The following is a 21,349-nucleotide window of genomic DNA, read 5'->3' as shown; positions in this document are numbered from 1 at the left end:
CAGAACGTGGAGCTCCCGGATTCCTTTTCTCCTGAGCTGAAGTCCCTTCTGGAAGGGCTCCTGCAGAGGGATGTGAGCAAGAGGCTTGGATGCCAAGGAAGAAGGTAGGTGTTGTCTTCTCCTTGGACCTCTGCCTTGAAAAATTTCCACTTCTCTGTCAATGAGTGAATTCATTTCAAGTAAAAATCTGCTTCCTGTTGTGAGGATTTTAATTTTGGAAAGAGAACATTACAAAGTGCTGCTGCATGGAATTACATTTCAGATTCCTTCGGTTTGGACATGTTTTTTGGACAATTTCTGTCCTTAAAGCCTTTCCCTGAGTTCCCTGCAGTCATACTTGCTTTGGGTGGTGTTCTTACTTCTCATCCCTCGGTTGTTTTTCTGGTTTTGCCTGATCTGTTTTGGCATGAAATCATATGACTTGACTCAGACATACTGATAGGGAAAATTTATTGCTTATATTGTATCTGTAATGATAGGAGCATATTACAAAACAAAAACAACCACAAACCAAAAAAAACAATCCCAAAAACACCAAGCAAAAGCTGTGAATATTGCTGGTGCTGCCTGTGTCACTTGGTTATTCTGAGGAAAAGAGCTTTTGTTTTGTTTCTTGACTACAAAACACTCCTTGCTTTTGCCAGGCTCACCTTGCATGTAGCTGTTCATGAAATTGTTATCTCCTGCTTAAAAAGCCAGTAGGAGACTGAGAGACAAGGAGAGGAGTAAACAAGTGTTGAGAAACCATTGGGATGTGTGATAACAGGTAGATGGTCACACCTGAGCCTTGGGCTGGCTCCAGTTGCAGTGGGAGATTCAGAGGGTTTTTGTTTTGGAGCCCTCTTTGATAATGACCTGAGATTAATTTTCCCTGGGAGATAACAAGAGTAGTTGGTTATTTTCTCGTAAAATTTGTATAATGTGGAGTAATTGGTTATTTACAGACAGTGTTTGGGATCTGACCCACAGCAGTGTTGGGATCTGACACAGAGCAGTGTTTGGGATCTGACCCAGAGCATTTTTGGGATTTGACCAGATCCATGACCTGGATCCATGTTTGGGATCTGCCCCAGAGCAGTGTTGGGATCTGCCCCAGAGCAGTGTTTGGGATCTGCCCCAGATCTATGTTTGGGATCTGACCTGGATCTGTGTTTGGGATCTGACAACAGAGGAACTTTGTTTGCTGTTGGAAATGATGGATTGCCATCAGGAATTCTTGCCTGCCAGCCCTAGAGCACTGTTCCAAGTGTTTCCATCTGCAATTCTTCTCTCTTGTTGTTTACTGAGGAATTCTTATATTTTATTTTGCTAAAAAAGAGCGTTTCCCTGATGTTCTCAAGTGATAGAAGTGTGACCTTTGAGGGCTTTGTATTCCTTGAATACACTTTTAAAGCCCTTTCCTTTGTTGACTTCAGTCACTTCTGTTTTGCAGCGCACAAGAAGTAAAGGAACATCCTTTCTTCAAAGGCATTGATTGGCAGCAAGTCTATTTACAGAAGGTAAAGGATAAAGACAGTAATTTAACTGACTTGGTAAAGCAGTAGAAGGAAAATAAACCCAAACAGATACTGAAGAGAAAACTTGAGGGTCACAGTGCCCAGCACAAGTGCTCACTCACACAAATGCAGGGAGGGTTGTTGATGGATATTCATTACTGCAGATCTTCCTGATTGTTAGGAGTAAGTAATAACATTTCCAGGCTCAAATGACTGCATGTTTCCTTTGCTGTCTCTAAACTGGGGAGTTTTATCCCCAGATTTTTGAAGGAGCTCTAATTAAAAGAATTGCCAGAAATTTTGCACTGAAGTTTAATTCCAAGGGGGGCACTCTGGCACAGTCAGGTGTAATCTGTGCAAAAAATACAAAGGTTATGCATGAATACAGAATGGAGTTAAATAATACCCATTAATTTGTCTTTAATGATGCTGATTTCAATTTCTAGTACCCTCCCCCCCTGATTCCTCCCCGGGGAGAAGTCAATGCAGCAGATGCTTTTGACATTGGCTCCTTTGATGAAGAGGACACTAAAGGCATTAAGGTACCCAACTCTCAGTGCTGGAGGGTGGCACTGGGGCTGCTCTGCTTGGCTTTCCATGTGTGTGTGGCATTCTTTTGCTTCAGGGCTCTGGATGTGCAAGGAATTCCTTCAGGCTGGGAGAATCAATCCATGCTGCTACCTTGGGCTGCTTCCCCTGTTTGTTGTTGCTTGCCAAATCTTTAAGTTTTTAGGTTAACTGAAATCTACTTTCTTACCAAAAGGTTTATGTGATGAAGGAATTGTTTCAAATGGTCAGGAAAGAATTGGGAAAGCCTCAGTTTTTCAAGAATACCTTATGGTTTTTGTGTTTAAAAGTTGGGATTTATTTCTGGTAGCTTGGAGAAGTGGAGCTAAACCTTATTTTAATAGTTGAGTGGTCAGAGAGTGCTGGGGAAAACTCTTAAAAATGACAAACTGTGTTAATAGTAGCAATGTCATAAGTTAGAAGAGTGGTAAAAGAAATTTTCAGGTCCTGATATTATCCAAAATTTAATGAAAATAACATATAAAAAAGGAGAGAAGTTAGAGCTGCTGGCCCCTTTGGGACTCACATGAATGAGGTGACCCCCTGTGAATTCCTCCTCTCTCTGAAGTTTCTCTGGGACTTTAGGGCAGCAGGGCTTGGGTCAGTGCCCTTCATTGTTTTCATCACCCATTTCTGCAGTAGAACAGATCTCATTCTTGTTCTTACAGAAGTGAGTCAGGAGGGAAATTAATTGTTCTAAACTTTATAAGGAAAAAGCCCCATAAAGTACTCACTGAGCCTACAAGGGAGCTCGTCTGTCAGTGTCACCTGCTGTGGTGACAGAAGTTGGCACAGAGAAGTGCAGAGAGCCCAGGATGTTCTTTATCCCAGAAAATTCCACATCTTCAGCATCAATGTTAGCCTGGCAGGATCCCAGTCTCCTGTAGTTCTGCAGTGCCAGGATTCAGAGGAACATTTTGCGAGGAAGAACCAGGGAGTCTTTTTATTTCTTGGGTGGCTCAGAGGTTCTCAATAACACGATTCCTGTCCTGGAATGCGAACCACCAGCAGGTCAGCGCTGTGTCATCTCCAGTTTGATCTCAGAGTCTCATAGCTCAGGCTGCCCAGGGGATAAATTTACCCTTGGGGGTGAGTCAGGGAGGGACAGCACAGCCCCCCTGGGTGTCACAGGCTTCCAGAGGGGACAGGAGGATTCCTGCCTGTGTCAGCTGCCAGCGAGGTGCCAGGAGCCCTCTGTGCCCTGGGCACCACCAAGTTTGAGCCCCTTGCTGTCCTCCCTGGGGTTGAATTTATCCTGCAAAGTGTCCTGTGGCCCCCAGAAGAGCTCATGAGCTTTGGGTTATGAGTGGGAAGCCAGCAGGGGATACCTGTGGCTGTTCCCCCTTCCTTGGGTGCCACAGGGAGATTTTCTGGGTGTGTATTTTCCTGCTGGATTATAGCATGGATCTCTGGAAAGGAGAATATCTAATTCCAGGAGGGTCTGGCCTGGCTGCAGCAGGAGAATTAAGCTGCTCCTGCAGCTGTTGGTGCTGCATCCACACAGCTTTAACCTCCTCCAGGGATGGGCACTCCACCACTGCCCTGCTCAGTGCTGGGAAACCCTTTTGGTGAAGGATTTTTTCCCCTGATTTTCTTCAGTGCAATTCAATTTAAGTACTCAAAGGATTAATGGAGAAAATGATCCTTAGGCCAGTACATTTGAGATCTGCAGCACATGCTGATGAATTCTGAGGGTTAATTATTAAGAATATAAAGCCAGGCTGTGGAAGCATGGAAGGCATTGCTGTGGAAAAGGTATCTTTGCACTTATTCGTGGAGTTTTTGGGCTGGGGAAGTTTTTGTGCAACAAGATTAAGAATACTGCTGCTTACATTGGAGTAGTTATTTAAATGTCTAGAGAGCATTATGGGGCAGTGTTGAGTGAGGATTTTGGAGCTATCAAACCAAACAAATTTTGAGCAGGTGGCCTGTTCTCTGCACATAAATTAATATCTTTGCTTAAATTAGTGTCTGTGCTTCTCTTGCTTGCATCTGTTTGTTTTGTGAAGGTTTGAGTTCAATCCATCATGTAAAATAATACTGTTGCATGGGTAACTATTAACTGTTGGGGATAAGAGTAGTGAAAGTTATTAAAATGTTGGGTTTTTTGTTGTTTTTCTCTTGCAAGTTGCTTGATAGTGACCAGGAGTTATATAAGAACTTCCCTCTGGTAATATCGGAGCGTTGGCAGCAAGAAGTAGCAGAAACTGTTTATGATGCAGTAAATGCAGACACAGATAAAATTGAGGCCAGAAAAAGGGCTAAAAATAAGCAGCTTGGCCACGAGGAAGGTAATCTGTCCTTACACTTCTCTCATCTTTTGCTGCTAGGTAGTAATTCCTGGGTTTGGAGTTCTCCCATTGCTGTCATTCCCAGGAATTGTTAGGATTTGCTTAATCGCTGTCGTGTTGCTTAAAATGTTTCTTAATGTTTTGAAATGCTGAATGATGACATCAGGCTTTGGAAAGAGATTCATGGAATCATGGAGTCCTGGAATGGTTTGGGTTGGAAAGGATTTTAAAGCCCATCCAGTTCCACCCCACTGCCATGAGCGGGGACACCTTCCACTGTCCCAGGCTGCTCCAAACCCTGTCCAACCTGGCCTGGGACACTTCCAGGGATCATGGGGCAGCCCCAGCTTCTCTGGGCACCCTGTGCCTCCCCACCTTCCCAGTCTGTGGGGTTTGATTTCCTGCCCAGGAGCTGGGAAGGGCCCCAGGAGGTTTTGCACAGCAAACTGCAGCTTGCCACGGGGGTGTTGCATCAAACCCCCAAACTTTGGAGAGCAACATTCTTTTAAAACTTCCTCCAGTGAGGTACTTCTTTAAGAGCCAAGTCCTGTCCTTGTTCCCTGCTCTGCAGCCACAGGAGCTGTGCAGTTAGGGCAGAGCTGGGGCTGAGTGTGTGATCTGAACCTGCCGAGGGTGCGGCAGGTCCGGGGCTCCATCCCCTCGGCACAGAGCTCTCTCAGAATTCTTTCAGCTGCATCTCCTGGCGCTCTGCTAACATCTCCTCTTGGTTTAGATTATGCCCTGGGGAAGGACTGTATCATGCATGGCTACATGCTCAAGCTGGGGAACCCCTTCCTGACTCAGTGGCAGCGGCGTTACTTTTACCTCTTCCCCAACCGGCTGGAGTGGCGAGGAGAAGGAGAGTCCCGGGTGAGTGAGGGGCCCTGGGAGCTCTGCTGGAAGGCAGGTGGAGCTGGGACACACCTGGAGAGCCCAGGAGCTCTCCTGGGGAAGGAATTTGCTCTAAGTAAAAGCCCCTTTGAGTATCTTCTCTCCTGTCTCACTGTAGTTAACGCATAGCTTACACCGCACACAGGAGATGTAAAGTTGACTTGAGAATCCATTGCTTGTTCTGTTGTGTTTTTAAAGGATTTTGGTAGTTGATGGTGTTGTTTCTCATTTAGGACCTCTGGACTATTTATACAAAAAAACACAAACTGGTAAGGTGATAAATGCTATAGCATTTTGTTTCCAAGAAAATGCTATAGTGGCTGTAGTGTAGCCCAGCTGTGCTCATGTGCAGGGCAGATAATTTGTATATTTAAATTAAGGAAGCGTTTGGAATTTAAGACATTGTGTACTCTGCAGTCCATAGGGAGAGTTTTCCTGCACACTGCTGTGTATGTTCTCTTTGTAAGTATTCAGTGCTGAAATATTCCCTTTCAGCTCTTTGAAGTAGTGAAATTGCCTTTTTTTTGGGTAATAACAGTAATGCTTGAAAAATGTATCAAATTGTATGCAGCTCTTGAGGGAAAATAGTTAATATTCTGTTTGCAGACACACCTATTTGTAGATTCTTATTTCATGCTGTCATTACTGGCTTTTAGAACTGATATTTTGTTGTCACTATTGAAGCAACCAAGCCCCTTGTAAATCTCTCTCTTACCTTACTATCTATCTTTAGTTCATGACCCAGCCTTCAGAAATAAATGTTTGTATAATGACATTTAATGTTCATCACTTAATTCATGTGGATAGTCCAGGAAAATGAGATAGTGGCTTTATTTGATGGGCAACAGTTTTTTTTTCAATTAATTCTCTGCTCTTTTGCAAATGCTGCAGCAAAACCTGCTGACAATGGAACAAATAGTATCTGTTGAAGAAACACAAATTAAAGATAAGAAATGCATCTTACTGAGAATTAAAGGGGGAAAACAGTTTGTCCTACAGTGTGAGGTAAGACTTGATTTTTTGATAACTTGATCAGATTGTTTTGCATATGATAAACAATTGTCAAGTTTGTCAGCTTATCATGTTGCATGTTAACTAAGACACTTGGTGAAGCAGAGCTAAAGTTTTTATCACCCTTGAGTTCTGAAAGCAGGAAACCTGCAGCTTGTCATGGATTTCAGTGGTTTTTGGGACAAAATGAGTTGGGTTTATTAAATAGCTAAAAACTTTTCAAGCTCCAAGGGCCTCATTGGCTCATTTCTCACTGTGGGGAGCTGCTGGAGCTCATGTGTGGAATGGGGGAGTGCTCAAATCCTCAGAACATTGTACCAGCTTGCATTGGGGTGATGGAGAAGCTAAGGGCTGCACATGGACAATAGCCAAAGTTGCTCATTCCTTTGGAAAATAAAATTATCTTCCCTAAAGTGCTGTCTGACAGAGAATATCTGAGATATTTTTGCCCCCGATGAAGGAGAGGAATGATGAGGAGACTCCATTGATACCAGAAGACTAATTAATTACTTTATTATACTATATTATTCTATATTATATGACACTGTATTACATTACATCTAAACTGAATCTGCCAAGCACTCAACTGCACTCGACTGCACAGCATCTCTTGACTGTCAGTCGACAGTCCCGACACACACACCTGTGTTTGGAAAATTAATCCACAAACATCAGAGGTTTATGTCCAAAAAGGAGGCAGAAGAGTCCTTTGACGTTATTCCAATAAAGGGAGAGGCCATGGGGCGTTCCCCTGGGATCTCTCCAATTTTTGGAGGATGCAGCCTCCTTTTTATCCCATTTTCCCGGCCACATTTCCCTTCTCTCTTTCCCTATTGGCTGAAGTACTTGAGAGGTTCAGACTTCCCAATACACCTGATACCAAAGATTTCCCTCTAATGTACAACCCTCCCTTTTTTAATTGTTATGGAATTTAGGAGTTTTTCTTCCCCATTGTTTCTTTCATTCTTTCAATGCGTCATTTCATTTCTCAGCAAACCTAAAGTTTATTGGTAAAAGCAAATATCCTTTTCCATTCATCAATCAGTGGAATCCTTCCCATTGTTTCTTTTATGTCCCAGTGCTAGTTTTATCTACCAGCAGACCCACAGCTGGTTTGTAAAGACAAATCCACTATTCCTCTCACCTGGATTCAATTGGTCAGTGAATCAAAACACTCATACCAGAATCTAATTACTAATTCTCTTCAGGTAACCAGTCTTCCATAATGTGAACAAACACAGGTGCAGCAAATGAGATAAGAATTGTTTTTCCTTTCTCTGAGGTTGAGAGAATGTGAAACCCAGAAATATTCTTGGGAAGAACTGTGCCTTGCTTTTCTCTGTGAAGAGAAATGTGGCTACAAGAGAAGACGCCACTGGCCACATAGCATAAAGTGCCAAACTCCTTCTGTGTGTCTTGCAGAGCGACCCCGAGTTTGTCCAGTGGAAAAAGGAGCTGACAGAGGCTTTCACCGAGGCCCAGAGGTTGCTGCGCCGGGCTCCAAAGTTCCTCAACAAATCCCGCTCCACAGTGGTGGAGCTGTCGAAGCCCCCGCTCAGCCACAGGAACAGCAACGGGCTGTAGGAGACACCCACCACCTTCCCGCAGGGAGAGCTGCTTGGTGAACCTGCAGAGCGTCCCAGAATCCTTGTGAACGAATGACTTTGTGCAGTGCCGGAGGCGGGATGTGCCTGGAGGAGGAGGAGCTCCATGTTTACAGCGTTGGGATCACGTCAGGACTCTGTCTGCAGCAGGGGGGGACCCTGCCCCTGGCAGCAGCAGCAGCAGCAGCAGCGCTGGAGGTCACCAAGCCCAGAGGCTGCTCCTTGCTCCACACCCCCGGCGGGGCCCGCCCGAGCTCCGTCCCTCTGGAACTACTGATGGAAAGAAGGAAGGAAGGAAGGAAGAGGCTTTGTCCCTGCCGTGGCCTGGCTGGCAGGGGGGTGACACTGCCGTGGTGACACCGACGGACCGTGGTGGGTGCTCCCCCTCGCTCTGTGGTGTTGCCGTGTCCTCCCCGACCATTACTGCTGACTCTCTCTGATAACCTTGCTCCATACTGCTGATGATCAACAGTGTGACTCTGATGCACTTCAAAGTACTGAATTCTTAACTGTCCTGTGGTTTAAATGTTATTGCTACTTCATGGGAGCGTTGAACTCGAATTATTCCCTGGGTTTGTTGTACTCACTAATAGTAGCTACCACCAGTTTTGCTTCTTCTACGTATATGCAGTACTATAACTGACACAATAGAGTAATAATTGGTGAAGAGGAATTTATGGTAGCTTCATCTAGTGCTCTGTTGTATAAATTGACTATTTTAGCACAGTTTTTAAAGAGCAGATTCCTTTTGACAAGTTTACAGTGAACATAAAAGACAGTTCTTTTCCATTTCAGGTCAACTGCACTTTTTAAAAAAAAAAATTAAAAAGAAATGATTCAAATCCAGTGCATTCTAGAGCATGTGCTGGGTTCAGGTGTGTGTGGGTACCTCGGTACGTATCCCGGATCACTCCTCAGTCCTGGGACTCGGGATCCTCCTCTGCTGTACACAGGTGTGTTCCCATAGCATAGAAACCCCCAAAAATCCCCAGAAATCCCCTGGAGCCCAGCCCAGGAGGTTCGTGCACATATCACAGCTCGGCTTGGGAAAGGATCTCTCATTTTCTGTTCTGAAGAGTTCAAACTGCCCACAGTGAAAGCAGTGTGAGAGAACTGAGCATGGACGAGCTGATCCAGTGCCAGGTTTATGTTCATTCTACCTGAGGCATCAGGGTGCAAAGTCTTGCTGAAGGAAAGATCTCATCCTGAGCTGTCCCACAAGCTTCCCCAAGCTGGGTGTTGTGGTGGTTTCTAAGAGAGAGGTCAGGGCTGAACTGAAGCTGTTTTTCCAATTCAGTGAACAGCTTAGAGAAGATTTTTCTTCCCAGCTACAGAGGTACAACTCTCACAGTCCCTGAAGAGAGTGGAGCTGTGCCTGTGTCAGTGGGAGTAGAAGTTGTGCGTGGTTTGTCGAGCGTGTGTGGCTGTCAGATCACCACAGAGTTCCTTGGAGAGAAGTAGTAAAAGTGGCTCTGTTTGCTTCTGCATGGGAGCTGGGTTTGCTGCACAGCTTGTGCAAACCCTGGCTGACCACCTGGGGCTGCACCAAAGGGAAAATGCATTCTGGAAAATACCCCCCTGAGAAAGTGGTTTCTTTCAGTGATTTTTTCCCCCCCTATTTATTTTCTAAATTATTCTGTGTAAACAGCACCAGCATCTCTGTCATTCCTGTTGAGCATCTCAGCTCCTCTGTAAGGAGCAGTGTCAGAGGTGATTGGTCAAAGGTTGGACTTGATTATCTTGGAGGTCTTTTCTGACCTAAAATAATTCCATGATTCTTTGTGTGGTATTTAAAAAACGTTTGGGATAAAAAAATGCCTCATCCTGGCTGTGGTTCAGCTTTCCCTACAATACCATGCAATGCTCGTATTTCTCTCCTTGATTTAGGAAAAAAGCCCTCAGATGGTGTCAAAACCTTCTCACAGTTCTTGTGTAACTTGTTTTTACCTCCTCAGTCCCTGCTCAGTCCCATTCTTCTCCTTCAGTTATTTTCCATGGCTGGATTTCACTCTCACTCCCTGTCAGCAGATTCCGGTGCTGGTGTCAGTGAGGGAGGAACAGGTCATCAGCTGGGAAATTGTGCCTCAAACCCAGAGATTTTATATGAAATGAAGGCTGTATATTGTCTTAGGGAAATACATTTATTTTGAAATGTGATGGAGTTGGGATGGCCCTGGAATATTCTCATTATTGTGGTCTTTGCTGCCCCGTCCAATCTGCAGTGGGAGGGGCAGGAAAAGATTTGGATTTCTTTAGCCAGCTGTGATTTATTGACAATTGAAAATAGCTTTATTTTTGTGACTTGTATCTAACTGTGCAGCTAGGAGAGGAGAGGCTATCACAGTGACAAACTCCTGAACGAAGGTGGGATCCCAGTAAGAGATGGGGCTCTGTGTGGAAGTGACTGGATGTGCTGGTGTGGAGGGAGAGCTGGAATTGCACCCTCCAAACCAAAAAATCCTGGATACTGCCCCAGTCTGCTCCTTTCCTGGTGTAGGAACCAGAGTCTCTGAAGTTTTTGTTTTGGACAAAGATTCCTGGTGGTGTTAATCTGCAGGAGGGTCTTTGGCTGTGTGTTTAGGATTCCTCGTTTATTTGCTAATTATTTTGCAAATTGATGAAACCGTTAAAGGAACATTTACTGTGGGGTGTTTTTTGTGGGTTTTTTTTTTCCAATCCTTCATCCAAGAGTTTGCCATCCACTTCTCCAAGTGTAAATCTTCTTCCTCTTAGTTGTGTTTAAGCTTTTTGTGTTCTTGTCCCTGGTCCAGCAGAGCTGCGGCTGCAGGCTCACGGGTTCTTCCCAAAGTGCTGCTGTGAGAGGAGCTGGAGTAATGCTGGAGTGCATCCAGCTGGGATTGACATTCCTGGTATGTTCCCCCACCCCCCAGCAGGCTTCAAAAAATCTTGGAGCAGGCTAATAATAGCTGGAAGTGTGTCTGGGAAGGGAAGCCTGGCAGGTAGGGAGATAGCAGCTTGGGGGATAGACCTTGGCTAAGTCACATTGGAGTTTTCCTGAATTTTTTGGGGCTGCCCTGAGCACAGACAGGAGTTGGACTCTGATGATCCTTTTGGGTCCCTTCCAGCTCGGGATATTCCATGATTCTGTCATTCAGCACCTCCCCTTTAGAAACCCAGTGGAAGATTTTCCTCTCCCACTTCTACCAAGGGAGGAAAACCCAGAAATTAAATTGTGAGGTTGTGTTTGGCTTTGAGATAAATCAGGATAAATCAGGTGTTTGCAGCCCGGTGTGGAGGTGGTGAAAACACAGATTTGTGCTAAGAAGGAACTTGTTTTGGTTGTGATCCTGCCCACAGTGGCCACTGGTGCCCAGAGGAGCTCTCGGGGTTGATGCTCCCTGAGCAGGTCCAGCCCCAGCATCGCCATTCCTGGGGTTTGCAGGGAATCAGCTCATGAGGAGTGAAATCCCTGGAGCTCCGAGTTGCTCTTTCCCTGGCAGCTGGTCAGCTTCAGGAGCAGGTTCCTTGATCCCATGTCCATATCCGTGTCCTGCAGCCCTTGGCAGGGCGGTGTCACCCCCAGCACGTGGCAGTGACACGGCTCCTCCGCCTCTGAGGTGTTTGCACCCGAAATACCCCCAGAGGAAGGACTGTTTGAAGTGTACAGTAGACAAGAAATAATTCCAGTGGTGTGTGATTTAACATAAGGAATGAGTCAGTTCTACGAATTAAAGAAAAAAAATCTGAAAAGCGTATTTTGACAAAGCATAGTATTAATTTTAATATTGTAAAAAAAAAAAAAAAAGGAAAATATCTAAAATATACAGAGAAAATATGTATATCCAAATGTCTGAGGAGTTTCAAGATAATCTACTTTTGTTTCCTGTTGGTTTCTATTCCATGGTGTACATATTGTGTGGATGGAACATCGGCTGTTTTAATACTATTGTTAAATTGTATTTTTATTTTGTGTTAAACTAATCATCACAGACTCAGCTTTATTTTGTTTATGTAAAGGTTGCTATGCTCTGTAGGTATAAACCCGAGAATTCTATTTTAACAGAAAAAAAGCATTTTATATTATTTATTAAATACATGTTTCTCCAACTTCTGACATTCCACAGAATTTCTGCTCTGTATATGTATGGAAGTGGCAGCTCCTTTCAAGCAGGATCAGCCAGCTTTATTCTGTTTTTCATGACAAGGTAGGGATGGATTTCCTGAGCCTGTGCAGCCCTTCTCTCCCTGCACAGGCACTCCAGGCTCAGTCAGGACCATCTCAGGTGGAAAACTCCTGCAAATCCACCCCTTGATGGGATATTTCTAAATTTCTCCTTTATCCCTCAGCATTCCCAGAGCAAGTGTTCATTCACAGGAGTCTGTGCTGAGTTAAAGAGAATTAATGACCTAAACTTGGGGCAAGGAGTCAGTGTGGTGTTTGATCCAGCTCAGCCATCAGGGAATTGCAGAGCTCTGTCATTCCCAGGGGAAGGAGCGAGTGGAGGGAGAGCCTGGACACAGGGCTGGGCTGCAGGACCCAAAATGTCCTCACTGGAGATGGGTTTGGTGTTCCAGGGGGATCACTTGATCCTTAAAAGCAGGATCCTGAGGCAGGAGCAGTGCCAGATCACTGTCCTAGAGCCGGGGCCAGGGCAGGACCCTGCTTGGTGTCACATCTCAGGGGGGTGGCAGCCACCAGGGACCCTGCAGGGACTGTCCCTCGGGGTTTGGGGGGGGTGACACCCAGGCAGGACCCCCCTGTGGTGCCATCTCCCCAGGAGCTGCCTCTGCTGGGCACATCTGGGCACATCTGCAGCGCCAACCCCAGCTCTTCTGTCCCCAGTGAGGTACAGAAATAGCCCTGGAGTTATCAGGTCGCTCAGTTCCTAAAAATAATTCCAGTTGTGGGCCTGGCCTGTGCAGTCTGAGGAATACTTGAGGTATAACATTGTGTGCTCTCAGTTTCCACAGTGGTGGGGCTGGAGGTCTGTGCTGGTCAGGGCCGATCCCTGTGGCATTTCTGGGTGAAATGTGGCATTTTCCATTGCCACGCTGCTGCTGAAGTTCTCTCTGTGCTGAGGGGCTGCCTGGGGCAGGGAGGGATCCCAGCTGTGCTCCCTGGAGTAATCTCTGCCTTTTTTCCCTGTTTCCCTCTCTGATCCCATTGGATTTTGGGGTGAGCTGTAGCCCAAGCTGTTCCTGGGGGGAAGGGGGAGCTGGCAGTGCTGGTGGCATTGTGACTCCTCAGTGTCACCCCTGGAAAGGTGCCGTGCTGGGGACACTGCTGCTGGCCTGGGGTGTGTCCAGGCAGGGATTTGGCAGAGAACCTGGGGACAGCTGCAGGAAGGTGGCTTTGTCCAGGGCCAGGTTGGTCTGGGTTTGTGTGACACGCTGTGTTTCCAGGCTGGAAAAGGAGATGGGCTGGGAAGAGGCTTTGCTGTTGGTAGCAGGCATCTTCTCCTCAGGGAAAGGGAGAGAGAGCAGTCAGCGGGTGAGATGGCACCAAAAAAATGCATGTGAAAAACAGAATAAAGCAGGAGCATCCTCAGAGAGGGGATTTGTGAGCACTTCCAGTGCCTCACCACGTCCTTTAAAACAAAAAGGAGCAGATTCACACGAACAGCTACTCGCGATGAAGGAAGCGATCGAAAGAGAACCTGTCCAAAATGTGTAATTAATTAATGGTAAGCAAAGCCAGGATCTGTAAATAACTTTAGATATTGTATCGATGAGATCATTCCTTGTTTTATGTACTTGGCTCTTTCCATATTTATTGTGGGGAGGAGGGTGCCATGAGCCGTGGCCTCGCTCCTCACGGACTGTCCCGGAGTTTACAGCCCCGTCGTGGCGGGTGTGCCACACTCGGTTCTTGCCGCCAGTATTTTTTTAACGGATTATTTTGGCACAGCTAAGCTGCTTCTGTGTGTTGGTCAGTACAAAACTGCTCTCCTACGACCAGACCCCAATAAAAACCGTCCTTTGCGTGTGTGCCCGTGTCACGTTCTTTCTGTGTCACCTGTCCCTTCCTGCGCCCACTGTGAGGCTGAACTGGGATGTACTGGGATGTACTGGGATGTAGTGGATGGACCCCACTGCCCCATGCACAGGTAAGTCCCTTCCCCCAGCCCTGTGCATGCTGTTTTTCATGGTTTTTCCGAGGGACACACCAGCTGCAGGTGAGGCAGTGCTGGCTGTGCCAGGAGGGGCTGGGAGGTGTGTGACAGGTGACCAAGGGTGGCATTCCATCAATAGTGGCCAGGCTCCCTCGTCCCTGCAGCGTCACCTGGGAAGGATCATGGAAACCACATCCTCGTGCTGTTCCCAGGTGGGATTGGGGTTGGTGAGATGCTCAGCCAACCCTCAGTCTCCTGCCAGGGGACTCCAGGCTGACAATTCTGTTTCCTTGCTTACTAGCAGAGCCATTCTGGCAGCGAGTGCCGGTGCCCTGGCTGTGTCCATGGAGCTTTTGGGTCAGATGCTGAGTGGCCGAGGTGGGGACATTGCCCCTGTGCAGCTGGGCTTGTCCTGAGCAGGTGACTTGCACCCTGACTGGCTGTTGGCAGCTGGGACATGTGGGACACAGGTCCTGCTGTGCCCTGGGGGGGGTCACCCTTTTCCCCATGTGGTCACCACGTGTCCCCTGTGCTGCTCCCCTCCCACCTGCCCTGGCCGGGTGCTGACCACGCTGGTGCTGGTGCCAGGGGCTATTTTGAGCTCTGCTCCCAGGTCCTCCCTCCTCCAGCTCGGCCCCATCTCAGGGCTGGGGCTGGTGGGGGAACTGGGGTGCACTGGGGAGCCCCGTGCTGGGCTCCCAGCCCAGGGTGTCCCCCTTGGGCAGCACCAGGGTGCTCTGGGGGGGCTCACACCCGACCACAGCATTTCCCCCATTTCTTTGGGGTGCAGAGGTGCGCACCAAGGAGGGCACGGGCGACACTCGTGTGGAAGCCAAGGGACAGGAGGGCCCCGCGGTGCCACCGCCTCTCCCCAGGCGAGGCCCCGGTGCCACCGCCGCGGGTATTTTTAGCAGTGACATGTGTCACCTCAGCTGCCACCGCGGCGGGGGCGGGGGGAGGCGGCCGCTGACCCTCCCGGCGCTGCCGCCGCCGCTCTGGGCTCGCCGGGATCCCGGTGCCGGTGTGGGACATCAGCACCCACCGCCCCCGCCAGGTACCGGAGCTTGGGGGGCCGAGGTGCGGGTCGGGGTCCCCTCGGCCGGGAGGGCTATTTTTAGTTGGGAATGGGCTATGGTCCGTATTTGTAGTTGGGAATGGATGGCGATAGCGGCAGCCCCGGCTCCGGGGGTGGCGGGGCTGTGCCGGGGGAAGAAGCGCGGCAGGGCAGCGGTGGGAGCGGGGGACGGGGACGCTGCTCCTGCCCTGTGCAGGGTGGTGGCTGGGGACCCCTCGGTGGCCTCGTGGCGCACACCAGGGTGGCAGCAGGAGTAGGGAGCGACCCGAACGCCCTCGGCCCGCCTGGGGCTGTGTGCTGGTGGCGCTGGTCCCGCTGGTGCCGCTCCGGTGCCACCCTGGCTGCCTGCTCAAGGCACGTCCCCTCCGTGCCTCAGTTTCCCCAAGGAGCGTCCCTCTCTGACCGGGGGTGACAATGCCGTGTGCCTCGCCCCCTCCGGGCTCTGCGGTGCCATCGGGGCCAGTTCTCCGGGGACAGCAGAGCCCGGCTTGGGGACAGCGCGGGGGCCTGAGAGCACGTGGGGCAGCCGCCCGGGAAGGCAAGTGACATTCCCAGCCCGCTCCTGGCCGCCCCTGCCCTTTACTGTACAAGGAGATGCGGCTGCCGGGGCGGCACGGCCGGGCCGGACGAGCCCCGGCGCGCTCGGTGCATGAATGATCCCGACAGGTGAAACCGCGCTCGGCCCCGAGTGGGGCACGGATGGGCTCCTGCGGCCACCCAGCCCGGGGCGGTGGGCTCCCTGCTTCAATCACCCCCGTGCCACCAACCCTCCGTGCCACCCCCTCCCCACGCTGCCCTGGTGGCTGCTGGTGGCCTCCCTGTCCCCAGTTGGTGTCCCGAGCTCAGGTGGGCTCTGATTAATTTTCCTCTGGTGTTAGGAAAATTAATCCACAAACAGCAGAGGTTTATGTCCCAAAAGGAGACAGAGGAGTCCTTTCTGGCTTTATTCGAATGAAGGGAGAGGCCATGGGGCGTTCCCCTGGGGTGTCTCCAAGTTTTGGAGGACGCAGCCTCCTTTTTATCGCAATTTGCCAGCCACATTTCCCTTCTCTCTTTCCCCATTGGCTGAGGTACTTGGGAGGTACAGACTTCCCAATACACCTGATACCAGAGATTTCCCTCTAATGTATAACCCTCCCTTTTCATTTTTAATTCTTATGGAATTTAGGGGTTTTTCCCCATTTCTGAGGCACTTGAGAGGTACAGACTCCCCAATACACCTGATATCAAAGATTTCCCTGTAATGTACAACCCTCCCTTTTAACTTTTAATTCTTATGGAATTTAGGAATTTTTCTCCCCCTTTGTTTCTTTCATCTTTCAATGCCTAATTTCATCTATCAGCAAACCTAACGTTTATTTGTAAAAGCAAATATCCTTTTCCATTCATCAACCCGTGGAATCCTTCCCATTGTTTCTTTTACCTCCCAGTGCTGGTTTTATCCACCAGCAGACCTACAGCTTGTTTGTAAAGACAAATCCACCATTCCTCTTCCTCTCACCAGCAAGGTCAGGGTGCTGCTGGCCTGGCACAGCTCTGGGGCCAGCAGCAGCCCCTGGCTAACTCTCTGCTCTCTGTCCCCGTGTGTCTCTGCACAGCACCGTCCTGCCTCGCCGCCACCATGGCCATCTCCTCGCGCCTCGCGCTCTGGGAGCAGAAGGGAAGTCTCAGTCCTGGTGTTTTTGGGCTGCCTGGGAGCTCAGTGCTGGGGGGTGTCACTGCAGCAGCCCCAGGGTCACATGCCCACAGCTCCCTTGTGCTGTGTCTGGGCTCCCTCACAGCCTGAGTGCTCTGGTTTGAGTGATTTTCGCCTGCCTGAGTGATTTTCGTGAGCCTGGCAGGCAGGGTTTGATGCTGGTGCTGCTGCTGGAAAAGCTGTGGGGCTGGTTTTGCCCTGGGACCCACAGGGCTGCATGTGGCTGTGGTGATGCTGGAGCTGCTTCTTGCCTGGTTGCAGCCAGGATGGTTCCTCTGGTGGCCACACCAGGGCTGCTGGCACAGAGCAGAGCTGGCAGTGCCCGTGGGCTCCTGCTGTGCCAGCCCATGGGGGCTGCACCAATCTGGGTGCTTCTCTCTGGCCTTTTCCTCTTCGTGCTACTGCTCCCACAGCATCCCTGACCCAGCCCTGGTGCCCTCAGCAGGAGCATGGGCAGGATGCTGTGCTCAGCCTGAGCAGGATGCTGTGCTCAGCCAGCAGGCTGTGGGATGCCTGAGCAGATGCTGTGCTCAGCCGGATGACTGTGCTCAGCCAGGATGCTGTGCTCAGCCTGGGCAGGATGCTGTGCTCAGCCTGGGTAGGATTCTGTGCTCAGCCTGAGCAGGATGCTGTGCTCAGCCTGAGCAGGATTCTGTGCTCAGCTTGAGCAGGATTCTGTGCTCAGCCTGGTGATGCTGGCTCGCTGAGCAGGATGCTGTGCTCAGCCTGGGCAGGATGCTGTGCTCAGCCTGGGCAGGATGTCTCGCCTGAGCAGATGCTGTGCTCAGCCTGGGTGGGATGCTGTGCTCAGCCTGAGCAGGATGCTGTGCTCAGCCTGGGCAGGATGCTGTGCTCAGCTTGAGCAGGATGCTGTGCTCAGCCTGAGCGGGATTCTGTGCTCAGCTTGAGCAGGATGCTGTGCTCAGCCTGGGCAGGATGCTGTGCTCAGCCTGGGTGGGATGCTGTGCTCAGCCTGAGCAGGATGCTGTGCTCAGCCCTGCTGCCACTAACAGGCTGTGCTGGCTCCTGTCCCCGTGCCTGCCCTGTGACCCCCCTGTGCTCCCCACCCCAGATTCGTGACGAGGACCGGGGGCCACCCCCGTCTGCTCCCCCCCTGCTCCTGTCAGTCATCCCCGGGGGCTTCATCAAGCAGCTGGTGCGGGAGACAGAGCAGGAGGCCAAGGCAGCACGGAGGAGGAAGGAGAGCAGGGTGGGCACCAAGGAGGAGGTGAGCACTGAGGGACCTGGTGACGGTGTTCGCAGGGGTCTTAGGATGAGGGAAGAGATGAGGATCTGACGCCCTGTTTCACAAGGCTTGATTTATTATTTTATTATATATATTACATTAAAACTATACTAAAAGAATAGAAGAAAGGATATAATCAGAAGGCTGGCTAGGAACAGAATAAGAAGGAATGATAACAAAGGCTTCTGTCTTGGACTCTCTGTCTGAGCCAGCTGGGCTGTGATTGGCCATCAGTTAGCAACAACCACATGAGACCAATCACAGACCCACCTGTTGCATTCCACAGCAGCAGATAACCATTGTTTACATTTTGTTCCTGAGGCCTCTCAGCTTCTCAGGAGGAAAAATCCTAAGGAAAGGATTTTCCATAAAAGATGTCTGTGAAAGGACCTCACAGCACAGGGGAGCCGGGTGTCCCCTGGTGTCCCCAGGAGACACCTTTGGCTAGCTGGATGTCACAGCTGGGCACTAGAGACAAGTCCAGGCGTGCAGGAGCTCAGGTTTACCTCTGGCAGAGAAGCTTTAAGGTGAGGCGAAAGAAAGGAGTCGGTTCTGATGGAGGTTTGGATCCAGAGCTTTATTCCTGGCCCACAGGCCTCTGAATGCAGCAACAGCTCCAACAGAACTACCAAACCACGTTGTTGCTGTTCCTCTGAATGCCGGGAGAGGGGCAGGGAAGGGTCAGGGAGCCACCAACCAGGTGGGGGGAGAGGTCTCAAGGGACAAAGGACACCTGGATGGCTCAATATCCTCCAGGGATAGAAGGCATCTTTTGAACTCTGCCAATCACTCAACGTCCTCCTGGAATGCCAGGACTGACAGGCAGCACTCAGCAGGGCTCAGGGTGGGGGGAAGGAGAGGTGATTGACACACCTGGGGAAGGACTGGGGAAACTGAGGCAAACCAGTGCATCACACTGCAGCATCCCCAGGTGTCACAGCGGGCTCCTCTCCTTTCCTTGGCAGCCCACGGGGAAGGACGGAGAGAGCCGAGGAGGGGCGGCCAGCGAGGGGCCACTGCGGAACGGGCTGAAGGCAGAGGGGCAGGGCGGCAAGGGGGTCACAGCCCCCCCAGACAAGGAGCTGCCCCCTGTGCTGGGGACTGTCCCCAGCAAAACCCCGGCCCCTGCACCTGGCCCAGCAGTGCCTGCGCCCAAACCAGCAGAGACACCCCCCAGAAAAGCAGAAACATCCCCCAAAACAGCAGCGCCTGCCCCCAAACCGGCAGAAACACCCTCGAAAAGAGCAGAGACCCCCTGCAAACCAGCAGAGACATCCTCAAAAACAGAAACATCTCCCAAAACAGCAGAGGCTTCTTCCAAACCATCAGGGACCTCCCCCAAACCAGCAGAGACCCCTCAGCCAGGGGCTCCTAAGGTGGGAAAGCTATCGTGGCCCAGGAAGAGCCCCAAGGACTCCTTCTTGGGGGGCAGCCCCCCAGCTCCAGCCCCTGCACCCAGCCAGGGCCCCCAGCGAGGCAGCAAAGTCCCAGTGAAGGAAGGGGACACATTCAAGGGGACAGTCCCTGAGAACACCAAGGAGAAGGGGACAATCCTTGAGAGCACCAAGAAGGAGAAGGAGACAATCCCTGAGAGCACCAAGGAGAAGGGGACAATCCCTGAGAGCACCAAGAAGGAGAAGGGGACAATCCCTGAGAGCACCAAGAAGGAGAAGGGGACACCCCTGAGCCACGAGGAGCCTCCAGCCAAGGTGAAAGCCCAGAGGGAGCTGTTGTCAGCCAGGAAAGAGCCAGAGAAGATGAAGAAAGATGTTGGAGGCGGCAAGAAGGAGCCGAGGGAGATCAAAAAGCCTGAAAAAGCCACAAACAAGTCAGAGGGTCTCAAGGGGGAGCCGGGAGGAGTCCAAGAGAAGTCCACAGATGTGGGAAAAGAGGTGGGGAAGGTGAAGGAAGAGCTGGGGAAAGGTAAAGAGATGCTGAAAGAGAGCAAAGGGATTGGCAAGAGCACAGACAAGGACCAGGCTGAAGAAACATCGGGAAGGAGCCAAGAGATGAGCAAGAGCATGGAAAAGGAGCAGGATGAAGAGGCATCGGGCGAGAGCACGGACAAGGACCAGGTAATGTGTTGGGGGATATCTGGGTTTTGGGGCACTGGTGCAGTTTTTGATTTCATGCAGCTCCTCCCTTTCCCCTGGGCTGGTGGGAAGGTGACCCCAAGCCTGGAGGGGCAGGAGTGTGGAAATGCCCCTGTCCGTGGGACAAAGGCAGTTTGTCCAGCTCAGCTTTCCCCTGCTGCTGCCCGATTCCCCTCTCTCCTCCCCGCAGGCTGCGAGGGACGTTTGGTACGAAGCAGAGAAGGTGTGGCTGATCCAGCAGGACGGGTTCACACTGGGTAACTCTCCCTGCTCCTCCCTGGGTCAGAGGTGTCGGGAGCAGAGCCAGCTGCAGCTGCTGTGCCCCACTCTCAGAATCTCTGCTGCTCACAGTGACTCTGAGATACGTACAAGCTTCTTCTTCCCAGCCTGGCTGTTGAAGAAGGAGTCAGGATTCTTTTGTTCTTGTTCTCAAGGTTGTTGATTTTTTTCTGTTATCTATAAAATTCTTTCTCCGACCCGCTGAGGTCTGTCTGGTAGGTCGGGCTGAGGGACACTGGTTTTATCTTTTTATACTAAAAAATACGTGTACATGATTTACAATAATTTTCCAATACCTATCACCTGTGTTAGACAGTGAGCTAAACCAATCTACTCTAAACCAATCTAAAAGTGCCAAAATCACCCGGAAGATGGAGGCTAGGAAGGAGAAGGAAAAAGGACAAGGCACGCCCAAATTCCTCCATCTTGGGACCCCGAGCCCCCATTCTAAAAACCTCAAAAATCTATTTTTCACCCCGCGACAAACTATTATTCTACTTAAACTATTTTGACTTGTAATTCTTCATGTAAAGGTTGGTAATTGTTTTTTCCAAGGGCTAAATCAAAGGCACAGGGGTCCTGGGCTCTGTGCCAGGGTCTCTGAGCGCCCTGGGCAGGGGCTCGAGCCCTGCAGGGCAGCCAGAGGGATGTCCTGGGTTTGGGTCGGGGTTGGGTTTGGTCCCTGGCACACACCACAGCCGGCTCTGCCCCACCCCAGGGACACTCACCAGCCTCTCCTTCAGCCACACAGCTGAAACCAGACGTGGGGACGCCGGAGCTGCCAGCAGGGAGGGTGAGGGTGCGCCGGGACGAGGACGGCACCATCACCGAGGTGGACGAGGACAGCGTGCAGAGGGTGAGTGTCACCCTGATTTTTTAATATTTTCCTAAGCCTTCTGATGTTTGCATTCTTGTAGCAAGCTTTCTCACACGCTTCCTGTAAATAACTTATTGTTTTACATTCTTTTATAGAAGAAGAGAAATTTGATAGACTGTTAGTTTGTCCAGTGTCATTGGAGAGGTGAC

At 50.2% G+C, this 21,349-nt stretch overlaps 2 protein-coding genes across 2 annotated transcripts in view; both read left to right on the top strand.

The window, feature by feature from the left end:
- GRK3 (G protein-coupled receptor kinase 3) overlaps positions 1 to 13,809 on the top strand; it is a 60,947-nt gene extending 47,138 nt beyond the window's left edge. Inside the window, exons 15-21 of the mRNA XM_030958926.1 lie at positions 4 to 104; positions 1,433 to 1,499; positions 1,943 to 2,038; positions 4,192 to 4,354; positions 5,088 to 5,224; positions 6,137 to 6,250; positions 7,679 to 13,809. Of these exons, the coding sequence (XP_030814786.1) occupies positions 4 to 104; positions 1,433 to 1,499; positions 1,943 to 2,038; positions 4,192 to 4,354; positions 5,088 to 5,224; positions 6,137 to 6,250; positions 7,679 to 7,840 (840 nt within the window). The 3' untranslated portion in view covers positions 7,841 to 13,809. The remainder of the gene's footprint in view (positions 1 to 3; positions 105 to 1,432; positions 1,500 to 1,942; positions 2,039 to 4,191; positions 4,355 to 5,087; positions 5,225 to 6,136; positions 6,251 to 7,678) is intronic.
- Positions 13,810 to 17,243: 3,434 nt separating this feature from the next.
- The window catches only part of MYO18B (myosin XVIIIB), a 63,308-nt gene continuing 59,202 nt past the window's right edge, over positions 17,244 to 21,349 (top strand). The window contains exons 1-5 of the mRNA XM_030959125.1: positions 17,244 to 17,303; positions 17,778 to 17,933; positions 18,917 to 20,026; positions 20,235 to 20,301; positions 21,067 to 21,179. Of these exons, the coding sequence (XP_030814985.1) occupies positions 17,244 to 17,303; positions 17,778 to 17,933; positions 18,917 to 20,026; positions 20,235 to 20,301; positions 21,067 to 21,179 (1,506 nt within the window). The remainder of the gene's footprint in view (positions 17,304 to 17,777; positions 17,934 to 18,916; positions 20,027 to 20,234; positions 20,302 to 21,066; positions 21,180 to 21,349) is intronic.

Source organism: Camarhynchus parvulus, chromosome 15, assembly GCF_901933205.1.
Source record: "Camarhynchus parvulus chromosome 15, STF_HiC, whole genome shotgun sequence".
NCBI classification, from domain to species: domain Eukaryota; kingdom Metazoa; phylum Chordata; class Aves; order Passeriformes; family Thraupidae; genus Camarhynchus; species Camarhynchus parvulus.
Note: the sequence above shows the minus strand (reverse complement) of the source record. Positions and strands in the feature narration are given on the sequence as shown.